Source organism: Poecilia reticulata, chromosome 16 (assembly GCF_904066995.2).
Source record: "Poecilia reticulata chromosome 16, P_reticulata-male-v2, whole genome shotgun sequence".
NCBI classification, from domain to species: Eukaryota; Metazoa; Chordata; class Actinopteri; order Cyprinodontiformes; family Poeciliidae; genus Poecilia; species Poecilia reticulata.
The window spans coordinates 30210453-30238373 of NC_088845.1; the positions used below are offsets into that span (position 1 = coordinate 30210453).

Sequence of the window (27921 nt, forward strand, 5' to 3'; positions counted from 1 at the left end):
CACACTGCACAGCAAGCTTAACGAAAAGAATATTACCTCAAAATTCTCAGTATCTTCTCCAGATATTTGACATCTTTGCATTTTTCAATGAAATCATAGTCCAGGTGCTCCACAGGGACCTTAGTACTGAAGCCAGCGGCTGAACTTTGAAGAGGGAAAACTGCTTCGCCACTCATGACTGAGAGCGAAGAGAATGTGACAAAACTCAGTTATCATGTAGGAACTGTAAAACAATAACAGCAAAACTTTTAATAGCATAGTAGTAGAGCTAGTAGCTCTAATAATAACTAGTTCGGTAACAAAAAATGTTTAAGATATTTGTTTGAGGCTTCGACTTTCAGCCAGCATAATAAGGTTTGCCTTAGTTTGAAATCGTCCCATTAATTTATGTCCAAACGAAGCGAAGGCTAAGGGAGCAACAACAACAACAAAAAATCTACCTTACCTGCTCCTGTTTTCTGTTTGACCAAAGCACAATGGAGACTCCGTTGCTGTGGTAACCACCCACGGAAGACCAGCTGAACTGATCGGAAGCACGTGACGCATCCCATAAGGCTCTAAATTTGAAAGCGATGGCCGTGTGTGTGTTGGTGAATATGTAGCAGCAAAAAGGTGTGGAAGCCGTGACCTGGAACTGAACCTGAGGTAATAACACGGCCTTCGTAGCAGCTCAGTTCTTTTACAGGGTAAGTTTTATGTTTAACTGAAATACCAAATCATTTTTTTAAATAAGTGCGTCTCAACTTGGAGAACTCTACAGCTACGTTTATGTTGTACTAGTTTTTACTCAGGTGTGTTTGGGACATGTTAATTTGTGACTTATGTCTGGCGCAGCTGAGGGGCTCTCACAGTGTCCTGTTTTTTTGTTTTTTTTAAATTAAGTTTTCTTGTTCATTTTATATATATATCGTAACTAAATGCCAGCATACAACAGACTTCAGTTTGGCGGTTACAGCTGTGTTTGTAGCGGCATCAGAGCTCGTGACGGAGGATTTAAATGGGCGGCACCAAGCTCTCATAGCAACGCTAATTAAACAACTGGACCTTAGAGATGTACCAGATGACTGACTGTCTTTAGCACCTGAAAGCTAAAGTCTGTGGCAACGTTTATCTCGCTCTTCCCCTCAAAAATACCAGCTATCTTGACGCAGACATGCTAAAGCCGGGGTTCTTACGTTATCTGAAAATGTATGGAATTTAAATTTACCATAACGTGTGTTTTTATCCCGAGAAGTATGGCAAAACTTTGATTTGAAGCGACAATTTTAAACAAGATGGATGTACACTGAAAATTCACTACAAACTGAAAGAGGCCGTAAATATATGGACTTTTCCCATGAAAAATGTATAGTAATCTAGCATTTCAGCTAAAATTTGGGCTTGTATATTAACCAGTCGACACATCTAGGGTCAACATTTTAGCTGTTTACTTTTTCATCTTCAGGTCACTTGACAACCTTTCTCATGGAACCCTTGTGTGGAAAACTGAGGGCAATGCAGTGTACTCCTAAGTCAAATATCAACCCACAAAGCTACAAAGGCCAGCCTTATAATGAAGACTGCTCTGACAGCGGACTCTTGGGTTGGTTCCAGAGCCCAGGGAGCATCACCGGAGTTGCCCTTTCTGACTCATTGTCCCCATCGGAACTCATTGAAACTCCTAAAGAGAACCTCAGGCTTCATGTCACCCCTAAAGAACAGAGCAGAGAATCCGTTAAGGTGTTGAGCAAATACACCAGAGATGCAGCATCTGTAGTGAACTGGTGTGAAACTCCTAAACTAAACAGAAGGGGTTTTATCCTGTGCCATAAACTTCTAACATGCAAACCCACTGTAGTCAAAAATGACAGCACAGGATCACCAATTACTACAAATGCTGAAGCCTCTTTGAGTAGGAGATCTGAACACTGGCTCAGTGAATCATTTGACTCTCTAGATGTTGCATCTGGTGGGGCCACCAGGAGTTTAAACGTGGGCCACGATCTGGCCATGTCTGGCAGGAAACAGCGGCTCCTCTTCTCGCAGGTGAGGACGTCCACCTGTGAAGACGGCAAACTCAACACTTGCCTCCTCTCGTCCTTTGACAGAAGCGTTTCAATCATTGAATCAGATTTCAGGGGAAACATTTCATCTTGTCAACTTGATGTAGATACTCCAAGCCATGACAGTTTGTTCCCTCTCTTAACGAAAGAAAACTTTCCATCACCAATAAGCAGTGAAAGCATTTTGTGTGACGGCACCAGTGTTTTCAACACGCCATTGTTTACCCAAACACCTAAAAACATCGGGTAAGTTTGCTTTCATTTCATTGCCATTCCCTCTTATCCATTTTTTTAATCTCATGTATATAACAGGAGGCAGTATAAAATATTGACTGGTGAAATGTATCCTTGTCAGCCTAATGCTATTAAATTCCAAAACATCAACTTACTCGCTAACGATGAATAAAGTGCAGAATACAGTAATATTTAATCATTTCTCTATCATTTTAATACATTCATTTTAAATGTCTCTATATGTAAAAATCACTTAATAAAGTTCACTCTTAAAATTAGAAAATGTTTTATTTTTTGAAAAAAAAAAATCTTTCCCATTTCCTGTGTTGTAAAAGTGAGACTTTTCAATCTCCTAACATTTATTTATATATATAATATATAGACACATACATTAGTTTACATTTTGTCTTAAAAATGAAATGGAGGACTCGGAATGGATTTAAAAGGGAGCTGCCGCATCAGCAGTTTGATAAGGGCAATAACAAAACTGTGAATGACTGGATTAACAATTTGAAAGGAAAGTAGTATTTAAATGATCCTATTTATTTTTAGCTTGTTTCCTTTACGTCCTGTAGATTTTGTTCCCATTCACAGTGGATCTGCTTAACAAAATTAGTTTGTGCGTTCATATTATAAACTCTTAGGTTTGTGCTTCTGTATAAAGACATTGTACAAGGGAACTTTACACTAAGGTGCTTTATACAGTACCTATGTATACATTTTGTCATTTGCTGTAAATGTTTAGAGAATTGAATTTGAAAACATTCTAATCTTACCATCCTTCTAACCTCGAAACAGGTCGATGAATGAAGACAGTGGCTTCAGTTCCTTAACGCTTGATAAATCACAAGACTCCTCAGACCATGATGGCTCATTCCAGGAGCTTCTCATTTCTGCTTCCAAAGGAACCGGTAGAACTCTGACTGATGTGAAGAGGCGCTCCCGTTTGCATCGTCAACACCGGCTTTCCACTCTTAAAGAAGGTGGTTCTCAGTCCGAGGAAGACCAAGCAAATAGAAAACATGAAAATCCTTCTAAATGTAGCAGCCATTCTACTGATGACGTTTTTGCTGATGCCACCCCTTGCAGCACAATATCTGCTAGATGTTTTAATAACCTTGTTTCTGGAAAACATGACCCTCACACCCCACTGGGAGGCCCTTCATCCACAGATGCAGATCCTGCTCATCATTCCATGACTCCTCTTCGAACAACCCCAGTCAATCTATCTCTGACTCCAGCCTTGCAGCTAGTTCATGCTATGTGCCAGTACAAGTTTCAGAAGTCTGCAGGTCAAAGTCCCAGTCTGAAAGAAGAGTTGAAATTCACAGCAGCACTAGCAAAGACTGCAGTGATGTTCAGGACCAGTATGCCTTTGGCAGGGCTGATTGGCAGAAAGATGGGCCTGAGGAAGCTGGATATACTGACGGAGCTGAAGAAGAGGAATCTCAGGCACATCTTGGCTAATATGTTCAGCAAGCTGAACTCAGAATGTCTGTACAGGTGATGTGTGTATTTTTATTCAAGTAATTCAATTCGCAGCCAATCCCAAATTCTTTAGATCTTTTGTAAATTTAGTCTAATCATTTCTCAATCAAGTCTGATTTAAAGTACAAAAAATAAAAGAACAAATACTTAAATGAATGTACAGGTACATCTAAAAGAAATTCAGACATCAAAGAAAAAGTTCAATATTTTGGTCACTCATTTTAGAAAGTTAAATGTATGTCATGGTGTGAAATATTTAAAGCCTTTTATTTCTTGTAATTCTGATTGTGGCTTACAGATGAAAACCTAAAGTTCAGTATTTCAGAAAATTAGGAAATAAAAATATTACAGCATATTCATAGAAAGTTAAGTGGTAGGAAAAGGTGCACCAGCAACAACCACCTTAGGAGGGCTGTCGAGCAGAACCCATTCAAGAATTTTGTGGAAATTCACAAGTATTGGCCTGAGGCTGACTCAACCACGTCCAGACGAATCCTACACTTGGGCTCCAAATGTCGCATCCCATGTGTCAAGCCACTCCTGATCTAGAGATGTCATCAGAATTGGACTGTTGTTCAAAGATCTGTTGTTCAGAGTTTACTTTCATTTCAGATGAAAGTATACTCTGCATTTCGCTTGGAAATCAGGGTTGTGCAGTTTGGAGGAAGAGTGGAGAGGAACAGTGTCCGCATTGCTTGAAGTCCAGAGTGAAGTTTCCACAGTCAAAGGTGATTTGGGTCACCATGTCATCTGCTGGTTCTGGTCAACTGTGTTTTGCAAAGTCCTACAGCCATCTACCAGGAATGTTAGAGTACATCATGCTTCCTTCTGCTCACAACTTTATGGAGATACTGATTTCATTTTCCAGCAGGACTTGCCCACAGTGCCACAGGTAACTAAAGCTGCTTCAGTGACCATGGTGGTACTATTCTTGATTAGCCAGGAAACTGGCCTTAGCTTTAACCCCATAGAGAATATATGGAGCATTGTCAAGAAAAAGATGACACCAAACAATGCAGATGTTTAAAATATTCTCTTCCTAATTTCTGATGCAACCTTCTTAAAATGAAAATTACTAGAAACAAGGGCTTATAACATTTCACTCTGTATAATGAGTGACAAAATATGAAACTTTTTTCATTATATTAGTTTTTGAGCTATTTTTGCATAGAATTATGTCCCTTTTGCACAGATCTTTAGAATTATCTGTCTTTTTTGACAGGTGTAGTCTAGTTTGCAGAAGCTGGAATGAAATTATTGAGCAGGACCACCAAGCCAGCCTGAGGAGAAGAATCCACCTGAGTGAACTAGAGGATCTTCAGGTACTTCTCTGCAATCATAAGTGTTTTATTTTATATCTACCAGTGCAGTGGTTTAAACTGATCAATTATGTCATTTTCACATGATTCATAGGATGGACTATTCGTTTCAAGCAAAAATATTTTAATGCATGAGCAAGATCAATGTTTGCTTGTTTCTTGTGATGTTTAAAAAATTTTTTGGTGGTGTTGCAGTATGGTGTGGGTGTCCTCCAAATCTCAGAGGGGGAGACCAGATCAGCTCTACCAAAGAGGTCGGCCTTAAAGAAGATTCAGGCCCAGTCCAGAACCTCTAGCTCTAGCTACTGCACCCCCCCGTTGGCAAACACTTTGGCCACGCCACAGCATGGCACTTTAAGTACAGGCAGCAGCACCAAACGGGACAAATTTCTTGAGGCAAGTTGTGAATAACCCAGCAAAAGGCGAATTTTAAATGCTCTATAAAACCTTTAGCAATAACTTCATTTAACTTTCTCCCAGGTTGCCAAAACCCTCTTCCATGATGAATGCCTCAAGCCTTGCCCTAGATGTCAGCATCCTGCAAGGTGTCACTTGGTGAAAGGGGAGGGTGTGTGTAGCAGAGTCGACTGTGGCTTTCAGTTTTGCGTATCCTGCTTGTGTGCTTTCCATGGGTCCAGAGAATGCGGCAGTCAGTCAGCGGGCCGTCGCAAGAAGGACAATCTGCTTCCAGGAAGTGCTCTAAGCAAGCGAAATGTTCGAAGACTGTAATTAAATCTTTACTCCAGTTTGTCATGTGGACAATTTTAAATTGTAAATGATTACCCCAACTTTTTACAGCAAGTTTCTAAACAATGTCTGCGCTACTGAATGTCTTTACTTAAGTACTTTTCTTTCAGCACAGATTTTTAACTATGGAATTGGGTTCTGATGTACTTTGATTACTGTTTTTTTTTTTTTTTTTTTTTTTTTTTTTGTAAGTTTGAAGTAGTCAGGTTTTACAAGTGCGTGTGTGTGTCCAGGTTACTTTTTTTTTACAATAAATTGCATTGTTTTTCTAAAAATGCCTCACTTCTCATTTGTTAGGTTTTGTGGGTTCACTCTTTGAGGCTGCGGGCCCACCATGATTTATTCCCTGCCCGCATTTAGGTACCTCAAAGGGTATGCACTCTGACTCGAGGTCAGGAACCACCTTGAGCAACAGGGACTATCTTTTATGGTTGGTGTATGGTGTATGCGGTGTGCTCCAGGGCCTGGTTTTACATGGTTTGTTCAAATTGGTTCATTGTGGTATGGTGCCATCTAATGCTGTAAAATGTGAACTGCAACAATGCCATTTAAATTTTTATTTTGCTATATACACTAGTTTAACATTAAAGTGATTTTGTTAAAAATTAATGGGGTTTTTATTTTCACCCTTGACCATTAACATTGATGCAGCTTTGCAGAAATAACTTAAGTGGCTTTTGTTTTTTCTAGTTAATCTTTTACAATCGTCCTTGTGTTGAAAATGAGTCCATAGCAACATGGACTGTTTGCAGTTAGACCATGACACCAGTTTAAAAGTGACTGCTTTGCTTGTCTTTAGAAAATCTAGAAGATGCCTCTGAATTTCTAAGATGAACAATGTGTGGAGTTACTTCAGCTGGTAAGAGCAAAAGCTTATACTTTCAACCTTCTCGAACATTTGCAATACACTACACACTTGTAAATTAGGCCTTTTTTCTTTCTATTTTAAGAAACCCCCCTTCTTACTGCTGAAAACTTTGTGAGTAAACATTCTCATTTTTCAAAGAGCTACAGCTTATGTTTAGCAGAGTTGTCTGTTGCTGAATTGTTTTGTCTTTTTACAGAAGAGCTATCTGGCCTCTGATGACGTACTGGTTTACTATTTCAATGAGTTCTTAAGTCTGCCGGTAATGTAGGCACAGGATATAGATATCTTCATACAAAAAAAGCTTAAACCTTTCTAATGCCCATTATTTTTCAGTCTTTCTCAGAAGCTTTGGTGTACAACCAGCAATCTGGACTTTTTGAGGTGGTGACTAAAAAAGCTGACGTTGTCGCCAAACGGATCAGAGCTTCCCTGAAACAATATAAATCATTACTGCTCTCTGATGACCTAGAAACATTTTCCAAAATGCCACCTGTACCGGACATCTGTTTCACTGTCACTGTAAGAACTTGTATAGGGAAAACGGCTGACGTATAGATTACATTTTTCAATGTGATTCAGGTAATGTGTCTTTGCAGTGCCTCAGCAGAGAGGAAGGAACTCGGTGGATTACGGAGACAAGACTGCCCTTCTTCCTGCAGAGCGATTTCTACCATGAGTACAGGTACAGTTTTACATGCACCATTTAAAAAAAGAAATTAAATACAGGGTAGATCAGGCATTTGTGATTGACACTCCTCGACGTTTTGTTTTAGTCACTTCTGAGCTAATTTGTCAGACAGTAAAGGACTGAAAGACTGAAGCAACATTTTTAGATATCAGATAAGAAGCAAAGTTTTGGACAAATAGGCCTTCCAAATGGTGCAGTAAAACATCCCCACAGCATGATGTGCCACCACCATAATTCACAGTTCTTAGGCTTGTGATCTTACCCTTGTTTTCCTCTAAACGTCACTATGGTTATCTTGGCCAAACTTATTTAATCAGATCACAGGAATTGTTGGAAAATACACTTTGACAGGACATGTATGTACATTATGTAATTTTTGTCCTTTTATGTTACGAGTGAAGGCTTCTTCCTCTTTGAGTCGCCTTCCAGCATCTCAGAACTTTAACTATGGATTACAATATCTGAGAATGAAGCTTACAAAGTTATGACATCATCTGGGCTTTCCCAAACTGTTATAAAGGAGTAGTAACCTTTGTGACAGTAAAGCTCTGACTTTAAAGAAAGTGATTAAAAAAAATCTCCCCCCCGATTTTTTTTTTCAAATTAAAATGATTGCATATTAGGACCATTGTAGATAGAATAATTAAAAAACAGTACATTTCTACCAAAAACTAAAAAATGTTTACATTTATTTCAGAAAGAAAAAAACAACAAAAAAAACTTCCAAGTTTCAGAATTTCAAAAGTTGCTAGAAAAAAACTTTGAAATGAATCTCAAAAAAAAAAAAACGTTGGAGATTTGAGTTTCAAAAATCATTTTTTTCTGGAAAATTTCTGAGATCTCAAAATTTCTTGCAAATTTTTGACTTTGTAAACTCAAAAATTTTGATAAGTCAAAATTTCCAAGTAAAAAAAAACAAACTTTTTTTTATTTTTATTTTTTGTGGAAATGTACTCCTCTGGGTTTTCTTTTATATCTACATTGCCCCTAATATGCCGTCATATTTTTGCAATTCTAGAAATATCAGAGGGAACAATGTTGGTTTTGAATGAAAAGTAATATTTTTATGTTTATTGTTTGAGTTCAGAAAAGTGATTAAATCAACTCTCTACCAAGTAAAAGCAATGATAAACATGGCAACATTCAGTTGGTTTCTAAATTAAGCAAGCAAACATGTGATTTAAAATTTTGTGATGGTTGATTTCTTCCAGACTTGCCAAGCTGCTGTTTCAGTGGAAGCCAACCTTTTGGAGCCTTGATTGGAAAAACGGGTCAGATGAAAAAGACATTAGCAGTCATGCAATCTCAGAATTGCTTGATTACTCCTCTTCTGAAGAAGATTCTTCAGATTCTCTGGAGAGTACATCACCGGAACCAGGTAGATTTTTAGATCTAATACTGTTAAGTCAAAAATATCATTTATTTATTTAATTTATAGATTGAATTTGTTTTCTGACAGAGATCAACAAGGCTTACAACAAATGTTTCTGACATTAAGAAGTCCTGTCCATCTCATACTGACTCAAAAACACATTCATTTTCTTTTTTCCTCTTTGTCTTCGTCAGAAGTTGAATGTGAGCAAACTCAAAAACTCCACAGCTCATCTGACCTGTCAGCGGGTCCATCAGACAACCTCACTGCTGAAGAACAGCCACAGTACTTTGCTAGTAAAGTCGTTGGAGGCCAGCCAGACCTCTCCAGGACAGATGACCAACACAAAGCAAATAAAGACAAAGCAAAATTGGAGAGGAAGAAATCAACACCATTAAACAGTCCAAAGAATAGTAGAGATAAGCCAGCAAAGGTTAAGAAGAGTCCTCTTTTGTGCTGGCAAGCCTCCTGTGCTGATGGGAATAGGCCAGGCTTGGATGAGTTCAAAGAGTTTTTGCGAGGAACGTCAGGAGAGAAGCTTCTAAATCTGTGGATGGATATTCAGACACTGATAGCGTTGCAGACGGAAGAACGGAAAAAAAGGTAAAACATTTGTATTTTTATCTGATTCAAGCATCTTGTCTCATGTGATGTAAAAAGGTGAATGTATCATCTGGCCCAGATATTTAGTTCTGTTGAGGAACTGCTACCTGAGGAGCAGCAGTCCTTGTTGTTTGAATGGGAAGCTGCTTGCAAGGTTGGGGCTGTCTAACTCCCCCTGCTGGACAGAGGAGAAACTGTTCTCGGTTCAGGAACTACTAACTGAGCCTCTACTCAGCTACTGGTGTGGACTACAGTTTAGATTTATATTCGCATTTAACAGAGTCCTGTTCTATAGCGTGCAGCCAGTTAACGTGCACACTTCATCCACCTGTCCTCTAAAGGTTGCCTCGGTACTGGATGAAGACGTGTTGCAGACAGCCTGGCAGTCACTCTGAAGAGTATCTGTCCCCATTCCATCATTCTGCTATGACTCAGGTAGGCCTCATGTCATTTCACTGGGTGCTTATTCTGAGCCAGGGGTGTTCAAATCTTTTGAAACATGGACCAAAGCCATGTTACAAAACTCAACTCAAGAGTACACCCGGGCCAAAAAATAAAAATGGTTTTAAACACTGAAATCACAAAAGGTTTTGACTATTTGTTTTTCCTTCTCAACAATGAAGTAATTAAGAACTATTTGAATAAAATACAGAAAATTGTCAGATTTTCTTTTGTAGGAAAGGAAGGTGTAAATCAATCAAACTTCAAAAGGGTTTCACATGATTTCCTTATTGAAAGAGATGCAACTATTTTACTCATTTATTTAGGGCTTGACTGAAAAAAACTTTCTTAAAAAAATTCTTAGCAATAAAAACGTGAGTTAGTCAGTCTTTGAAAATATTTTAATAATGTCATTAAAAGCAGATTTGGGAGTGGTATATATAGCATAAGTCAATGGACAGATGTGGTGCTTAGACTTCTAGCAATGAGCAGTGAATCAGTTAGTCCCATGATAAATTAAAACAAGCTCAATAATTTCCATTTGCATGATTTATCATTTTTCTCTTTTCTCTTTCTTTTTTCTACCAAAAACTGGATGACAAAAGTCTTCAGTCTGGTGCTTTGGACTCAACTACCTCTTTTCTTTCGAAGAACATTTTTGCATAAAGAGACTTCATAATTCATTTTGTTTATTGCTTCTGTTGTTTATTTATTTTGGATATTTAAATTTTTTTTCCAGTTTGTGGTGCTGTCGTGGCAGCACAACCCATGTAAGGAGGCCTTAGTCCTCAATGTGGATGTCACAAGTTCGATTCCAGGCCTGATGACCTTTACCACATGTCTTCTCCCTCTCTCATGACATACTTTCCTTTTTAACCACTCTCAAATAAAGACCACTACAGCCAATAAAACCTTTAAAATCTAAACTAGAATTTAGAGTTTATTGATCTTTGAGAATGTGTTCTTGCATTATTATGCCATTACCATGATATCACTTGAAAATGGTCTCAAAACAGCAAATATTATCATGTATCACAATAACATTTGGAATCATTTATCATCCAGCAAAATTAGTTATTGTGACAGGCCTCGTGGTCCTATATTCTACCAAGAAAGTGAAGAGAAAGTAGAAAACCTTATTAAAAGATGGATAGTTGGTGTTGTATCTGACATTTTGTGATAAGAGTTCAATTTGTGGCTCATAGTTTTGTCCTAATAGGAAAAAAAGTCTTCATCTTCATGGTCCATCTGCACTGGTTGGTTAAATTCACATTACATTGGGGCTGCACTTTGCACACCCTCGTTCCAAAAGCTGTCTGCTCTTTTGTTTTTAAGATCTTAACTTACAATTTTATAAAGTAGCTTATACTGTGGTGTACATATTTCCTAAGATGTCTGCCAAATGTGAGACACCATTTGGAAGAAGAGTGAAACCGATGATGACGTCTCTGTTTTTTGAGTTCCGGACTGGGCTGTACTTCACACACTACTGTGAACAATCTGGAAACAAGGTACAAACAAAAATCTGAGAGGTTCTACTAAATAGTTGTGCTGTGGATACGTGATATGATATTGCAAAGGCAATTCACTATTTTTATACTTTAAAATGAATCAAAATACTGGTAAATGAAGTACAACTCTGAGCCCCTATATATATATATATATATATATATATCAGAAAGAAAAATCTTTTCTGAAAATACTTTTTAAATCTAGTTATAGATTATAGGTTTTACAGTTTTTGAAATTGTTAATGCTTTAGACTATGGCTTGGATTAACAATCTTCTCTTGTATAACTAGCCCATACAACTTGACTATAATTTTTGTTTTACGGAGAGTAGATTTATTTCAAATTTTAATAAATATTTTTGACATTTCAAACATTTTTGCTCCTTTAGCAATGGTGGTGGGGAGATATAAAATAATATTTATATTGCCTAATATTTAGCTTACCAGCTGCTTTGATTTGTTTGCAAATAAGATTTGTTGAAAAGGATCTATAGAACATTCATCAGTGGCTGTGATGAATGTTTGTGTTTTAGTTGTACTGAACTGACTTAACTGTACTGTACCTAAATTATTTGCACTTGTACTTTGCCATACGTCTTTGGTAAAAGGTAAAACTAAATTGAGAGTTTATGGTTTTGAAAAGAATATCATTCCCAACAATTATAGATAGGGACCATATGCCAAAAAATTTAATTCTTCCATTTTTTAATTGCATCTCTGTTTGATTCCAACACACCCACAGACTTTTAATCTGATCGAAAGGGTACAGTTTAATGATGGAGTCAAGTCATTTGTTTTTATCCAAAGAATTTCTGACCATATGGATACTGCCTTTTGTGGAATTTTGTTTTAGGACCGATATCTAAAAAAGTTTAAAAATCCCATTGTACATTGCTGATATTATGGTAGGTATATGGTAGGTATGCTGACCCATATGGGCAAAGTAAATATGCCAATGTCTCTTTGTGTGTGGTTTTAGCTTTGGGTAAATGCAGTTTACTTCTGGACAGACCTGCAGCACTACCATGAACTGTTCCACCAGGAGCGAATGGACCCCTATAGTGTGCAGAGAGAGGCACAGGTCAGTACTTGCAGTACCTGTCCCATCTTTATGGAAAAATAACCAAGTACTACAATCAATCAGATGTTTAGAGAATGTTATTTTTAATGTATTCTAAGCCAACAACCAGAAGAGAAATGTAAAATTGTTAGAAGTCCATGAGGTGCTTTTCCTTCTTCCCTTTTACATTTACACATTGCTATCCCAATTACGGCAATATATTGAGACATTCCATTCATTTGTGTCGCCTAGCCTCCACCACTCTCAACTGCGTCCTCTTACTACTCCTGTTTTAGGTGGAGAAATTGCATTTCTCATAAAAACAAATGAGTTCCACCCACAGTTCTTTGTGCCAGCTCAGTCACCTAGAACCATTGTGTTCGACCATGCTGGAACCAAGGACAAAGAAGAATGTTTCAGTCCAGAGCACATCACAGCGGGAAGCTGACTTTTTTTAGTTCACCAGAGAGATGACATGTAATGTTGTTTCCTTAGTGCCACAGCCAGCAGGGTTAAATGAGTGACATTTATTTGGTGGTGTGGCAGCTCTGATGAGCGAAAGTGGTATTGTAAAAGCAGAGAGCAATGGTGATGATGAAAGTGATTGTGGTTTTGCAGAAAAATTTTTCTTACTTGAAAAGATTTTCTCATCTCTCCTCCTTCCCAGGTCCTTTATTTCACATATATCTCCAGCTTTGCCAGGAGGAGAATTAATGTTAAGACCGAAATCAGAAGAGAGGTGTACAACAAACTGCAGCCTGCTTTTGAGGAGCTGTTTGATAGGGTGGAGGAACATGTGCTGGACATCCTTCTGGAGCCGTGGACACAGCTGAACCAGAGGGACAAAGAGTTATTTGAGCAGGTGCAGTTTAATCTTACTTTCTGGTTAGTGTAGTTAGTATTTGGCAGGGTAACAGTGTCTTGTAAACTATTCACATACTTTCAACTTTTCCATATTTTTGCAATACAAATCTAAGCTTCAGCATATTTTTTGAGAAAGTGACAAACCAACACGACGTAGCACAAAATTATAAAGTTTAATGCCTGGAGACAGCCATATGTTTTGGAATAATTTAAAAGATAAGGAACTGAGGAAAAGCATCTCCCTCCAGTATGGGGCTGACCAGTTGAGACACAGCATACGAAGATCTTGCTCATGTAATTGCACTCAAAGGTGGTTTTAAAAAGTGTTGACTCAGGTGGGCTGAATGTCAATGCATGGCACCTTTTTTCAGATTTTTGTTTGTCATAATAATCTTTATGTATATATTTTTTTCAATTGTACAATTATGCAGTACTTTATGCTCACATGTCACATAAAATCCAAATAAAACACATTTGAAGTTTGCAAGGGACATAGGGACACTGACTTAAAGGTAATGTGAAGTCGTTTCGATTTAAGCAGTCTTACAAACATTAAAGTAAAATAACGATAACAATGTCCTGTTTAATATTCAAAAAATCCTAACCTGGATCCAAATTTAAAGATCCGTTACCTGCAAAAGTTTAATCAGTTAGCTAAAGAGTTATTGTCTGCGTCCAGGTTCCTGTGCAAGAGGAGCAGCGGTGCTTCTTCAATACAGAGTACAGAGAACTCCTGAGGCTCTGCAAGGAATCAAAGGAGCACCAGAGACGGATCAGCAGGCAACAAAAGGTCAAAGAGTTCATAAACACACTGAGAAAATGCAGAATTATTTTTGAGGTCTCTATAGGTATGGAAAAATAATAGAATTTTCAGACGTTACCTTGACCCTTCAAGGCTTGCAGCAAAATGATGGTGATCTATTATAAGTCTGATGTTCAGAGCGTCATTTCTTCATTCGTCATCTGTTGGGGCAGCAGTATCAGAGCAAGGGACCTTAAAGGGCCCAACAGGCTGATGAAGAAGGCTGGTTTTGTTCTGGAGACAATTATGGAACCTCTGGAGATGATAATGCAAAGAAGGATTATGGACTATCCTGTAGGTCCTCTTCGCGAGACTGTCTTGGGAAGGTGGAGCATCTTCAGCCAGAAGCTTCTTTAGATTCAGTGTGGTTCAGACGGCTTCAGGAGATCTTTCCTGCCAACAGCCATCGCCATCTTCAATGCGTCTTTGAAGAATATTGATGAGCTACTACAACATTTAATTTCCCTTTGGAATTAATAAAGTATTTTTGAATTTAAATACTAGGGCTGGACAAAATGGCTGAAAAATATATTACAATATAAGCATTTCATATCAGTCAATATCAATAACTGTCTATCAATAATTATTGATTAGTTTTTTGTTATTTGAAATGCCGCCAAATTGGTGCCATGACCTTTCCTCATTTATCCACAGTTTTCACTCTTTGCCATTAGTTTTTATTTTTAAGGAGTTATGAGGCTCGGTGGCGAAACCTTAAACGCCTACTGCACAAGTTACTCAACAGGTTGTTGCTAGGTAACCAAAGAATGAGTGAGTGAGGTAGCTGATGCCGCCACTTTTGCTTAGCTCGCCATGAGGGGTTGATTAGCTAAAGCCTTTCCTTGATTAGCTAAAGCCTTTCCTCGCAAAGCATTCTGGGGGAATGCTTTGCAATTATGGATCAGAGTTCAGTGAATATTCTTTACAATCAATACTGAATGTTCCATCAGTATTGATTGAACATCAATACTGAACATCAATAGCTTTGATATCAATATCAAAGCTATTGATATTGATCACATGTTTATCACAACACTTATTACTGATTTATTGTCCAGCTCTAAGTCAAAACTGTTTTTGTATAAAAGATAAACCCATCATTAGTTCGTCCATCCATTCACCTTTTTATACAGGGTGGCCCACGAAAAAGCAGCCCGCATTACTATAGTATTACTGGCGGCCTTCCGTAAAGAAAGAAAAAACTTGAAATGCCAAAATTTTTACTCACTCTTTACAGAAAGTGCTGGAAATGATCCCCTTGTATGTCAATGCAGTTTTGGGGGCGCCTTAACATATTGTCATATATGCGATGCAACTCTGGGGCACCAATGCTCTGAATTGCATTACGAATATTGTCTTTCACCTGCTGTAAAGTTTTCGGGCTATTAGTGTACACTTTAAAAAGTGCACTTCCTGCCAGAGTGGGCCACCCTGTACATCCATCTGCTAATCATTCATCCATTTCTTTTCATGGTAAACATTTGTATTTTTACCTTAAAACTGAATTTAAGGACTGAGGACTCTATAAATTAAATAGATGGAGTTTTGATTTGAAAACTGTGAAAGAAGCCTTGAGTGGAACAGACAGAATGGATGTACCTGGAACAATCTTCACCTGTTTCCTTTGGAACAAAGCTGAATATCCTTGCTGTATCACACAGCAACCATCCTCACAGATAAACTGACTTTATAGTACCCATTTAAAGGTGTTCTTCCCTTCTGTCTCTCTTATTTTCTCTTGTGTGTCTTTTCATGTGGAGCAGCAGAGGTCCATGAATCTTCCTATATCCATCGAGCCATTCCCTTCAAAGAGAAACCGAAACTCTGGTCTGTGGTCCAGAGTGGCTGCAGTTTTCCGCGGTTATCGTCTTTTGACCTTACTTCGTCAGCCTCAAGAGATTGGATACTTCATGAATTCCTTGGAGGAACATGATGCCGGGTAAGAGGTAGTACCAAGCAGAGAAGTGGTATATAGAGGAAGATGAGATTTATTCGAAGGTTTAATTGTTTTTTTTTTTTTTTGTTCCTGTGCAGCATTCATCTGAGCTGTTGGTTGGACCTAGAGCGGTACAAGGGAATTGCTAAGACCAACAAGAGCTCCAGACAGGAGATGTCAACTATGATTGTTGAAAAGTACCTGAACAAAGGCTACTTCTTTGGTCCTCGCAGCCCTGCCACAGAAAAACAACAGAAAGATGTATGTAGCATTTTATTTAATCTGACTAAAAATCCACAAATTATTTACACCAATAAATGTATCCAGGTTTTATAAACGGAGGCTGCAGCAGCTTCAAAAAATGTTTTCTCACTTTCCTCTGGGATCCTGGGTGCTGCTGGAGAATTGGCAATAAAATAACCTCCTGAGAATTAAATGGTTTCTATTCAGCTTCAGAAACGGTGATTATAAATTTAAATCCATCTCAGATTGGATTTCTAGGCTCCAGGTTCATTTCTAGATTTCCCTCCCAGCTGTTCAACGTAGAGTTTGGATTTATGGCTCAAGCTGAAATTCGGGCCGGGTCAGACCAGACTTTTTGGCTTGATGGTCGGACTCCGACTTCTGGAGAGAGTTTAATAAGGTTGCAACACGAAGAAAACCAAATGAGAATGTTTGATATAAAGTTGTGTTAATCTATTTATGATGGTGTAAATAGAGGAGCAGTGCAGAAGTTCTCCAGATGGTAACAAGTGCAGGATCCTGTCAACCTCCACATCCTAAATTTGCACTTGACTCAACATTTTACAACAAGCAACAAGATGGAGCTGGAAGACAGAAGATGTTGCACTGCTTACTTAAATGGTGGTCTAAAAACAGTAAGCAGTAAAATCTCAATTAAAATAACATGTCAGGTTTACTTTAGATTCCGAGCCCCTAATTAAAGTGAATTAGTCAGGTTGGATCAGGCTTTGACAAAATGCTTAATTGCTTAGGTCAGGTTAGATTATTTTAGGCCTGATCTGAATTTTAGTTCAGAGTCTATTACATCAGCTCAAAATCACGCTCCGAGATCAGACTGACTTCATTCACAGGACTTACTCCGATTTCTTGAACAAAAACAACACGCTTGTGTTGACATGATCTAAACTGTGGGTCAAGATGTTTGTGATTTGTCAGCATCATCCTATAAATGCCTCCAAAACAATTATTAAAATTGCTTTTAAGTAAGAAAGCCATTTCTAATGCTTCTGACTCTATGGGGTTGACTCTGACAGCTGTTCTTATGTCTCACTGTTGGTTCTCTTCTGTGTGTGCAATGCAGAGAGTATGACAGCTTTACTGCTTTGGCCCTTCACTCGCTCACTCGCTCAGTCATCCAGTCACATAATGCCCCTCTTTCATCTCCTGATTCCCACTCTGCAACTGGTTCTCATTTCAAAAGCCTTACGAGAGTAAATGAGGGCAAGCAGGGCTGTGTGTGTAAAAAAGGAAAATGGAATAAAGGAGATGTAAGAAAAGAAGAAATCAGGATATGAGGACTGAAAAAAGCTAGAAGATTAAGGGAAGAGTTTGTGGGAATAATGCAGAGCACAGGCGGAGATAAAAAGGGGAGAGTTTCACTGTTAGGTTTCTCCTTTATGCAATTACTTGTACATTTACTTATCTCGAGTTTTTTATGTTGTTTTAAGCATTCCTTTCCCCCTCCTTCTCTGTTATGTCTTCTGGTTGTGTAGATTCTAGTTAAGGCAGGTGGAGAGGAGAAACTGCAGTCAGAAACCCTCTCAAACGGAGTCGCGATTGCAATCCAGGAAATAATCCGACCTTACCTTGAAGAAACATGGATGCCTTTGTTCCTCTCCTCAAAAGAGTTTGTTGAGCGACAGAAAGTAAAGGAAAAGGAAAAGGTAAACATCTCGATACCTCACACTTGACACCAACATTTCTGACAATAAATAATTGCTGATAGAAAAAAAAAACTTCCAATACTAGAAAACAGGTTTCTTTCTACCTTTCTACCAACATTCATTTTCCTATCCACCACTGGGTGGCATCCTGCTACCTTTAGTGTAGAAATTCACAGCACACAAGTTTTAGAGGAACTTTAGCAAACTGGACAAAGTTTAACCCCTTAACTATCACCTCAAAAATGCTTACATGTAAGTCAATCGACTCAGCCTCACATTTATAGCTACATTGATATAGCAGCTAATAATGATAGTCTGGTGCTCCATTATTCACTTCCATTATAATTAATAGGTGTAACATGTATATGTACAATATTTGGAGACTTAATATTATTTGCTTTTCCAACAGTGTTGTTTTGTATTGTGTTGTTTTGTATTTGAATCTAATTAGCAAATGGTGTCATGGAATTGACTTTTTTTTCTAGCAAAAAGATAAAATCCAGACCCTTTTACTGCAAATCAAAAATGCTTTCCTGCTCATTTTCTGCATTCCATCAAGTTACAACCACAAACTTCAATATATTTAATGCGACGTACTAACACCAAGTAGTGCAAAATTGTGCAGCAGGAGAAAATGGATAATGTGGTTTTCAAAATGTTTTACCAAGTCATAGTGTCTGAAATAAAAAGCCTGGAAAGGAGTGTGTTGATCAGGGAAGCTCTGAGTAACTCTGGAGGAGCTGCAGAGCTCAGCTGAGAGAATTTGTTGACAAAGAAGCAAACAAAACAAAAACTATTCAATGAAGGCCTGTTTGTAGGTTGCCATAGACCACATGGGGGACAAACAAAGCTCAGTTTGTGTCGGAAAAATGAAGAATGCACATACGGTAGCAGCATTGTGCTGTGGAAATGTCTGTTTTCAGCAAAACCCCAAAATACTTTCGGTACAAACCACAGCGAAACATTATTCTACAATGTATTTATTCAAGGAGGCTGAATACAACTGCATGCCACACTTTTCAATCACTTGTTCTACTTCCACTTCAGTTTTGCACTTATATTTTGCAACAACATGGGTTAGAATTTCTGGTTGTGTTCTGACGGTATGTGAAAAAGTTCAGAAGTGTAAATTGTTTTCTTTCAAGGCACTGTGATCTTATTAAATGTTTCAATGGCATGCAGAGAATGGACTGGACGGACACTTTGTGTTTTTAAACTAGAACCAAATTGTCATTTGATCTCATTTGCCAATAATTGCATTAAATATTTCAGAGGCAATTGTGATGTGTATCATGTTTAAAGTCTGTCTAATGGATGTGCCTACTGACACATGCATACACACACACACACACATGCACACATTAATGTTATAGGATCAGCCACTGAACGCCGTTACTGGCTTGTCGCTGTCTTAGGTTGCTTCTTCGAGTGGAAACATAAACTGCAGATTCTGCTGCTCTGCGGCATTATGTTATCAAGTTTACTGGGTTTAGTGACACCGATCTTCTCATTAAGTAATGAAAGGTAGATGTAGTTTAACATTACAGTCTGGAAAGTGAGATGCGGGGAAGGTTGGAAAAGATGTTTAAGAGGTGAAATGAGGAGAAAAGGTCAGAGGAGGAAGATTGGAAAGAACAAATGAGATTGAAGACTAAGAAGAGAGGGATGCAGTTCTAGTGACAGGGAAAGAGAGCACCACAGGGACATGTGTGAGGCCTCTCCTCGAGGTCTTGATTTCTGACTCTTTGCCTTTGTTTCTGTGTGGTAGATTAAATCAGACGATAGAGCCGCACAGCTGAACCGGATCAAAGCAAGGAAGGTAAGAAGAGGCCCTTCATGAATAGAGAGAAATGAGGAATTTCTTCTTCGCCAGGCATCAGGGATTTTCAGGGAAGATTTGGCTTTAAGCACTGACTTAAATTTTTTTTGGCTGTTACATTAGGCTTCAGGATGTTTGCTTAGCTAACTTTACTTTAACTCGTGTCTTTTTCAAACAGATTTAAATATTAGCTGAACTTTTATGTGACAGAAAGGGGCAGTGTTATGTAAAGTTGAACTTTTATGTGACAGAAAGGGGCAGTGTTATGTAAAGTTGACATTTTGAGCTTTACATCATGTTATAATGCGATTCCCTCATAAAGGGAAATTGTTGTCACAGTTGATATATGCATTATTTTTTATAATAACTGAAGTTAACATAGTTACTTAATTGTGCTATAAAATGGCACTATGTGCCAGGAAAATACATTATGTAGTTAGCTAAAGCCCTTTTCTTTAAAGGGAGGGTACTCCCTTTAAAGAAAAGGGCTTTAGCTAACTGCATAATTGTCTTTATATTATGTTTTCACTGGCAAATAACATGTTTTACCTATTACCAAGGAACTGATTAACATTATAGCTCCCTGTTTTCAACTGAAGGCTTCACAGATGAATACCTCCAGAGATATCCTTCTGTTTCGGAGAGCTCTTCTCAACCCGTCCACCTGCAAGCAGTTCCAGGACTACGTCTCTGTGAAAGGAGAGTTACTGGAAAATGACGTGCGCTTCTGGGTGGAGGTGCAGAGATATAAGGTGAAGATCCAGAAGCTTCTGTGCTGGCGGCTGCACAGTCCTCATACCTTCAGAAATATGAAATTTTTTTCCCAGTGTGTGTGTGAGAGAGGTCCTACAGCATTACACTCATTTCTCTCTGAATACAGGACCTCTGCCATTCGCACAGCAGTATGGTCACCGTCCAGCATAAAATCTCCACAATCATCAGCTGTTTCATCAACTCTTCCATCCCACCATCTGTGCAGATCAACATTTCTCATGATCAGGCTCGGCGTATTCTGGAAAGGCGCCGTGAGCTTGGGCCTTATATCTTCAGAGAGGCACAGGTACTGGCTCTGTGTGTGTACTCGTTTAGCCATTCTATTTAGGACCTTCTCTGGAATATTTACCAACCTACTGAAGACAGATGGGTCTGATGGGGGCCAAAACCCAGTACTAATGTGGTGGACCCCCTTGTTTAGGTTTAGTTTTGGTTATGATAAGGTTCGACAATATGGATGAAAACGTATATCACAATATAATCGTTTCAGGGTTTCCCCCAGAAAACATGCTAAGCCTGACGGTAGGGACGCTAAGACAGTCCTCCAGCAGCCCACTGTGTTTTTGTATTAAAAAATGTCAAAAGTTACAATAATTCGGAGGTGCAGGAGCGACATACATTTTTCTCAATCAAGTCAGGTTTTTATTCTAATTTGATTTAGAGAAATCTGATCTTCGGACTATATTGATTACATTTTTGTGACATTATCAGTTTATTTCTGTTAATATTTCTCATCCAAAAAAATTTTTTAGGAGAAAATTAGTTAAATGTCCCAAACCTGGATTTCTGTAAAGTGAATAATAAACATTTCTAAGGGTAAGTTCATGTGAATTGAACATTACGTCTCTGTCTCTTTTCTGTCCTGATAGCAGCTCTCCTCCTGCTCATCACTTTGATCCCAGATTCTCAGGAAACTGATCCATATGTGGAAACAAGTCATGCATTTTGATGCTCATGTTGCATCCATAGTTCAGAAAGTTGACCTAATTGAGCCAAACCAATGAGATTTTTTAATTCAGCACATCAAAATGCCTCTAAAACAATTGGAAAAATCAGACAATTTTATGGCTGTTGTCCAGTGTTATTGATTTTTTAAATTTGTTTTAAATATCTGAAATACTGTCAAACTGGTGGCAATACCTTCCTTGTTTTGCCGTTGTTTCTTGTGAGTCACGGTGGCGAAACCTGAAACTGCTGCAGCGCAGTCACTAAGCTGGTTGTTGCTAGGCAACCTAAGAGAGTCAATTATTCAATGCCATCTATCTAGCTTAGCTGGCTGAGATTGAGTGGCTAAAGTCTTTCTTCTGCCTACATATACCTGAATGTTGTGTGGCTGTGGATTGGAGTTCAGTGAAATTATTGAACATTCTATCAAATGGATTATCCATTGATATTGATCACATGTCTATTGCAATATACAGATGATTTATTGTTCTGCCCTATTTTAGGAATATACTGGTAAGTGTTTGGTTTAGGCAGACATGTAGTTACTAAAAAGAACAGATGTTAATACAAAGTCCTAATATGGGAAGAAACACGGATATGTGTGTGAGAACAGTTAATAAAACCAAAATTTATTATTCTTCATGCTTCCCTGCTTATCCAGATAGCTGTGTTCAGTGAACTGCTGAAGCTTTGGCCCAAGTTTCAAGTGCTCAGCAGGAATCTCTCCAAAGTGAAGCTCATTCCCCTGCTGCAGGAAAAGAGAGCCAAACACAGGGCCAAAATACGGAAACAGAGACGGCTGGAGGAGGAGGAAAGTGAAAGAAAATTACAGGTGGACCCAAACAAACAAAGAAAACTGAAGTTATAAGAAACCAGATTGTACTGCAAGATTAAAATCTGAACTCATTTCAGTCCTGTATGACCAGTTGTTACAGGAGGAACGGGAGAAACAAGAGGCCTATGCTAGTTTGGAGAAGGATGAGCTTGACGGTAACGACGAGCCGGAACAAAAAGACGCATCTAAAATGCCTCGGAGGTCACGCAGCAGCTTCAGCTTCCAACGCACCATGAGCATCCAACTCGACTCCCAGAATTTCCAAAGACCCCAAAGCTCATTGATGATTCCCGTAGAACCAGTGAGAAACTCTTATCTGCTCTTAAACAGGAACTTTGTGTGTTTTTGTGAAAAAGCATTGTTATTCTTACTTGACTAAACCATGGTGGCCCAAGTGAAAAGCAAAAGCATTTCCATCAATCATTCCTCATTGTTCATGATCAAAATACCAATTATTTTCTTACTTTGAATACTCTTCTATTTGAAATGGTCTATTTTGTTCAGAATGCATCTATTACTGAAGTAAAACTCCTTTAATGGCAGCTATTGGTTCCAGAACTTAGATTTAAGGGCCCCGAGGTTAAACAAGCACAAAGTTTTGACTGACGGCTGCAAACAGTTTGTCTTTATTAACTACAGTCGTGGTTTTCAACATTTTCTAAGGTTTTATATATCTGGATTTAATATATTGATCTGGTGTTCATAAAGTTCTAAAATTATTCAAATCTTCCACATTGTCATTTAGTCAAAAAAAAAAAACCAATGTTAAATTTAATGCAAAAACAATATAGCAGTAATATGAAGTGATTGTTTCCTGTTTGAATGTATAGGTTTCTCATACTGTTGTGTAGAAATTTGGGACGTTTACATACCAGTATAACTTTTCAGTCAAAAATAATAACTTGGATTTAAATTGTGCTTTTTCAAAAATAAAAAAAAGCCATAGATGATAAGGTTCTAGCTTTACCCCCAAAGCTGCAGAGGTTGATGAGGGACAGGAAGTAGAGCCATGGCTCAGAAGCTGGCGTCTGAAGTGTGTATACGTCACCTACTGGTGACCTGAGGTGTTTAAGGGTTAATAAGTGGAGACTAATGAGAGTGCAGGTGAAGCGTTGTGTTGTCAGCTCATTCCAAGTTCAGTTTGGCAAGATTAAAATGAACTGATTCATGTTCATAGTTCACCACCTCAATGTTTGGACTATGTTTACAGCTCTACTAGTTCTTGTTCCTTTGTTATTTCTCAGACAAAATTTAGAGAATATATTAAATTACATAAAATGTCACTCACAAGTTGACATATAGACAATGTCATTAATTTTATTGTCTCCTATTGTCTTTGCTACCAAAAACTGTATTTCCACTAACATATATATATATATATATATATATATATATATATATATATATATAGATGTCAGATTATATTAGCTGAAATACAGTTTTTGGGAGCAGGAGACAATAAAATTAATGGCCTTTAGGCACTTCCAAGAGATGTTGAGAAATGCACCTGTTCTTTTAGAAGAGTATACACCTTATTTATCCAATGGATGTTAACACCACCGCCTGGGACAGAGCTTGTAAGCAGAGATGCAGCTTAATATGTCTCACCATCCAGGGCGGCTGAGCCTGAGAGCAAGCACAGAATATCACCAATAAAATAATTGATGACTGATTCTCCACTTTTTACCTACACTTAAGTCATAAAATTAGTCATACCATATATATATATATATATATATATATATATATATCAAAAACGGCCCCACATTTGGGCAATGTTTATAACTGGTCACTTTTAACCCTCAGTGTAGATAGAATTTGCCAGATTTTGAGCTTTTTTTGTTTGTTTTTTGCTCATTAATTGTGCTGCTATTGCACAACTGAAAACCCCACAGTGATTGTGCCAAATGCTGAAAGTTGAATTTGGAAAAATCACTCATTACTTTTTTAAAATTTTACAGCCATAAAATTAAAATGCATAAAAACAAATTGCCTGGATATAATTTTGGTCATAACTATATTTCTCTTTAATAAATCCAGATTCTATTTAAGTACGTCAGCTGCCAAAATCTCACAGTCATGTAAATTAAATACATGTGTTCTTTCAGTTACTTATTGCAGGATGGGTCAGAGAGGAGTTCAGTTCACAACTTCAATTTTTTTCCACATCTTAGTTTCTTTTTTCATCCATAAAACTAAAAATAACCTGAAGACATTATTTCTACCTTTCCACACAGAGGGGAGATAAAGTCCAGTGGTTCTTTCTCACTGACATATCAAAGTATGCCCTTAAAAATCTTATGTTCTTACCCTATTACCCAATTAATAAACCTTGCATTAAACCTGCAGTATGTATCTTTTATTAAAAAAAGTTTACAATTATAAAGTTTATAATTTGTAAAAATTGAGCTCCTCTGCCTTCACCCAGGGCTCCCAGAACCAAGTAAATGAACCACTCAAACAACCAATCAGAGTCAGGAGGAGGGTCTTGCTGTCTGTTACTTTTACCCTCACCCCTCCTACTTGCTCTTTGCTGCACTGCAGCTGACCACAACCTTAGCCACGACTAGCTAGTTAGCTTAGCTACCGATGATGACAGATAAACAGTTTTCCTGAAACAATAAGTTGTTCCATGAAAACTAGTAAGTTGTCTTTCCACCATTGGCTCAACTTTTGGGGGGGTTATCTGCCTCATAATGTCACGATAGTGACAGTTTAATACATATGGAAAATAACATGTTTTTGAAAAAGTTATATTGCAGCTTAGAGGTGAGCTCTATGTTCACTCTGTTGAAAGTTGTCAGAAAATGTGAAGTATTTTCCATTTTAGGTTGGTTAAGCTTCAATTTAGCTGAGTTTTGGACACTAAAGCCTGTCCAATGCTTTGTTGGAAAATCCCTAAACATGACCTCATTGCAGTAATCCAGCTAAACGAGAAATGACTAGTCCTAAGTAATATTCTTAAAGTGGAAAATAAATGACAGATTTGATATTGGCATGGTGAGACAACTATTAACGTCAATTAGTGGGACACCGATTTCCTGCAGTAGATTCCTGACGGTCATGACAGAGTGGTTCTGTTCTCTTACTGCTGAGCTGGAGTTAGATGACCCATGCTTTGATTTCACTCAGACCGAGAGTTGTGAGGGTAACTAGGTAAGGGTTGGTGTTGAGATCCAGTTGTGTAATGATCTGACCACGTCCTGTTAACATAGCTTACTGCCCTGGGACATACAGGTATCAAAACTGCTGGTGTATGAAATGAAGTCTGAATTCAGGGAATCCTGAACAACATTAAGCATTGTGAAATGAATACTGCAGAGAATGTTTGTCGGCCTCAACCACAAACTTAAACGAAAGAGTTCAGTCCAGTAATGGAACCTCGTTAAATCTTGACATTTCCTTTCAGCTGCTGTGGTCATACTCCAAGTACATGGAAGATCAGCAGAAGGAGGGGGAGGATGTGCTGAGTTTGCTGGAGAATTCTGCCTCCACAGATTCAGGTTTGCAGAAATTTATAGCCAATTAAGTTTGTTTCACCTAAAAGTAGAAATGCACTGATCTGATGTTATCTGTATTGGTCCCAATGCTGAAAAATTCCAGATGGGGTATCAGTGCTAATGTCCCCATCAAGGGTTGATCTATTCTGTCTAATTCTATGCTTTGTGCTCTGAGTGACATCATGCATTATTTATTTTCCATTGGTATTCTACTCCTTACTGCACCCACTGAACAGATAAAGTTGTGTTGTTTTTCCATGTCTGACCAAGCTTGTGAAGTTATTGGTGTGTTGTACTAGTGCAGAGTTATCACATTTGTAATTCAGTACATTTAACCCTTGTGTGTGTGAGGACTGAGGCAAACGTGGAGGACTGTGGAAAATAATACAAGTTTTATGTGTGTGGGGTCAGTTGGACCCCATTTCTGGACACAAGGGTTAAGTCTCTGTGTAAAAAAAAAAAAGTCAATCCAGCTGTTTTTCTGCATCGATGAATCCCTACCTAAAACTAAATAGAGACATGGATAAAGAGTTTTGGCTTACAATTTAAATGCATTAAATTAATTGGGCGACAATAAAAATCACAACTCTACACATAACCCAGGTGGTTTGTTGTACATTAAAAACTAAAACAATGTAGGGGCAGATTTTTACCACTAACTCTCTTCTTCTCAGACTCCAGTATCCTGTCAGTAAGCAGTAAGGAAGGCTCCCTGGTGCCATCAATTCCCTCCACTAGGAGGTTCACCAAAATGAACAGTAAGTAAACATTGACGATGCACTTGAAGCCATTTTATGTAGCGAGCTTTACTTTTTCTATTTTATTACAGGAAGGGTGAAAACATGTCCCAACCCTGGGCCCAGGAGGAGCACTGCTATCTGAACAGGAGTGAAGGCTGAGAGAGTAACTGATACATTGATTATAAGAAGTTGAAGACGTATATTAGAATATTTCTTATTCAGGCCTAAGCCTTATGGGGCCTGCTGATTGTGAAAGTAGTGATGCCCACGGTTTCAATATCTTTTTAGCTGCACTAAAAATAAAGGAATACTTCATGTGAGTTACTTTTTTTTATTAAGCGTTTTTAAGTTTCAGATCAACTGCATTTCATAGAGAGCTCAGTGACACCATAAAAAAGGCAACATGTTTGCATCAGTAGGGTTTGGCATGAACACAAGGTACAAATAAGTGTTTTTATTTTTAAACAAGTATGTTACATCATCGTAAAACTTTTGGTCAACAGCTGGTATCTCTAGAGTCCATCAACATGTATAAATATTGCACTTTACATTGGCATGGGATAATTCACAGAACGTCAACACAGCCTGAAGCAGTTTCAGAAAGAATGAAACATCAAAGTGCTTGAATATTTCTGTCTGACAGGTTTGTTTTGGACTAACTTGACGAAACTCTGCTGTAGTGTTCTCTACTCTGCATGCTCTCTGAAACATTAGAGCTTACATTAACAAAAGGAATTTTACACATCCACGTTTCTGTAAGAAAATATTACTCCTAAAACGTTATCTCTAAGGCATGAGTGACCAGTTACATAAAAAGATTAGTTCACATGGTAACTGTTAGGAATTAAGCACATAGTGAAAGGGTTTTAAGGCAAACGATAAATGGGTCAGATTTGAAGATTTATCAGTGGAATCCGAAGCGTAGAGCTTTGTTCTTCACTATAGTGAACTTACTAACAAACACCTTGGCAAAAACAGGATCCACCAGGTAGCGGTAACATTTGGTGACAGAGGGTGGAGATTCTGCAAGGGTGACTGGAGGCTGGAGCTGAAGAGAGGCGGCAGATGGAGAGACGAACTGGGAGGCTCGGCTCACATAATCCACCAGCCGCTGATACTGCTGCTCTGATAAACGCTCCCGGACGCCGTCACCCTGCAGGGGGACAGAGGTCCTGATCAAATGAACTCTGACATCAAGAATATATAATGTTAACTATGTTGTCATGACAACTACAGACCATGTTGAGTAATCTCAGCTTGAAGAATCTGGGATTCTTACTGCGGCAAATTATTTTGAAGAAGATGTTCCTTTTCTAAACATTCACTTTGACTTTTTTCTTTTTGGCTAATTCAGTTATTAGCCAAAAATAAGTACAAAAAGTAATTTTTTCCTCTTTTGTAATCACTAATTTTTACAGCAGAATATA

The 27921-nt window shown here is 38.2% G+C and overlaps 4 protein-coding genes across 14 annotated transcripts in view; 2 read left to right on the top strand and 2 right to left on the bottom strand.

The window, feature by feature from the left end:
• spag1b (sperm associated antigen 1b) overlaps positions 1-555 on the bottom strand; it is a 20356-nt gene extending 19801 nt beyond the window's left edge. The window contains exons 1-2 of one of the 2 annotated variants that reach the window (XM_008432888.3): positions 446-555; positions 37-178 (exon numbers count right to left, since the gene is read on the bottom strand). In XM_008432888.3, coding sequence (XP_008431110.2) covers positions 37-178; positions 446-551 — 248 coding nt within the window. In that variant the 5' untranslated portion in view covers positions 552-555. Of the gene's footprint in view, positions 1-36; positions 224-445 lie in introns of both variants that reach the window. The other variant, XM_008432889.3, reaches the window with a different exon arrangement.
• On the top strand, positions 519-26814 carry rgs22 (regulator of G protein signaling 22). 7 transcript variants are annotated; one of them, XM_008432892.2, is made up of 25 exons: positions 519-645; positions 6630-6689; positions 6781-6809; positions 6895-6957; positions 7032-7217; positions 7295-7380; positions 8598-8764; positions 8953-9361; positions 9441-9602; positions 9703-9796; positions 11194-11313; positions 12292-12393; positions 13040-13234; positions 13916-14026; positions 15802-15977; positions 16073-16235; positions 17711-17881; positions 19650-19700; positions 20300-20452; positions 20581-20760; positions 22081-22251; positions 22346-22555; positions 25664-25757; positions 26429-26512; positions 26584-26814. In XM_008432892.2, the coding sequence occupies exons 2-25, from the start codon at positions 6668-6670 to the stop codon at positions 26634-26636; spliced, it is 3252 nt and encodes a 1083-aa protein (XP_008431114.2). In that variant the 5' UTR covers positions 519-645; positions 6630-6667; the 3' UTR covers positions 26637-26814. The 7 variants fall into 7 exon arrangements, with proteins under 7 accessions (XP_008431114.2, XP_017164935.2, XP_008431118.2 ...); XM_017309446.2 differs by having other exon boundaries at positions 558-686; XM_008432896.3 differs by having other exon boundaries at positions 558-686; positions 15805-15977.
• On the top strand, positions 4390-6587 carry fbxo43 (F-box protein 43). Its single transcript, XM_017309447.2, has 4 exons — positions 4390-4656; positions 4987-5086; positions 5279-5479; positions 5564-6587. Exons 1-4 carry the CDS (start codon positions 4508-4510, stop codon positions 5810-5812), a joined length of 699 nt encoding a protein of 232 aa, XP_017164936.2. The 5' UTR covers positions 4390-4507; the 3' UTR covers positions 5813-6587.
• Positions 26810-27921, bottom strand: part of vps13b (vacuolar protein sorting 13 homolog B) — a 312384-nt gene continuing 311272 nt past the window's right edge. For all 4 annotated transcript variants that reach the window (XM_008432898.3, XM_008432900.3, XM_081617077.1 and 1 more), the window contains exon 68: positions 26810-27647. In XM_008432898.3, coding sequence (XP_008431120.2) covers positions 27399-27647 — 249 coding nt within the window. In that variant the 3' untranslated portion in view covers positions 26810-27398. The remainder of the gene's footprint in view (positions 27648-27921) is intronic.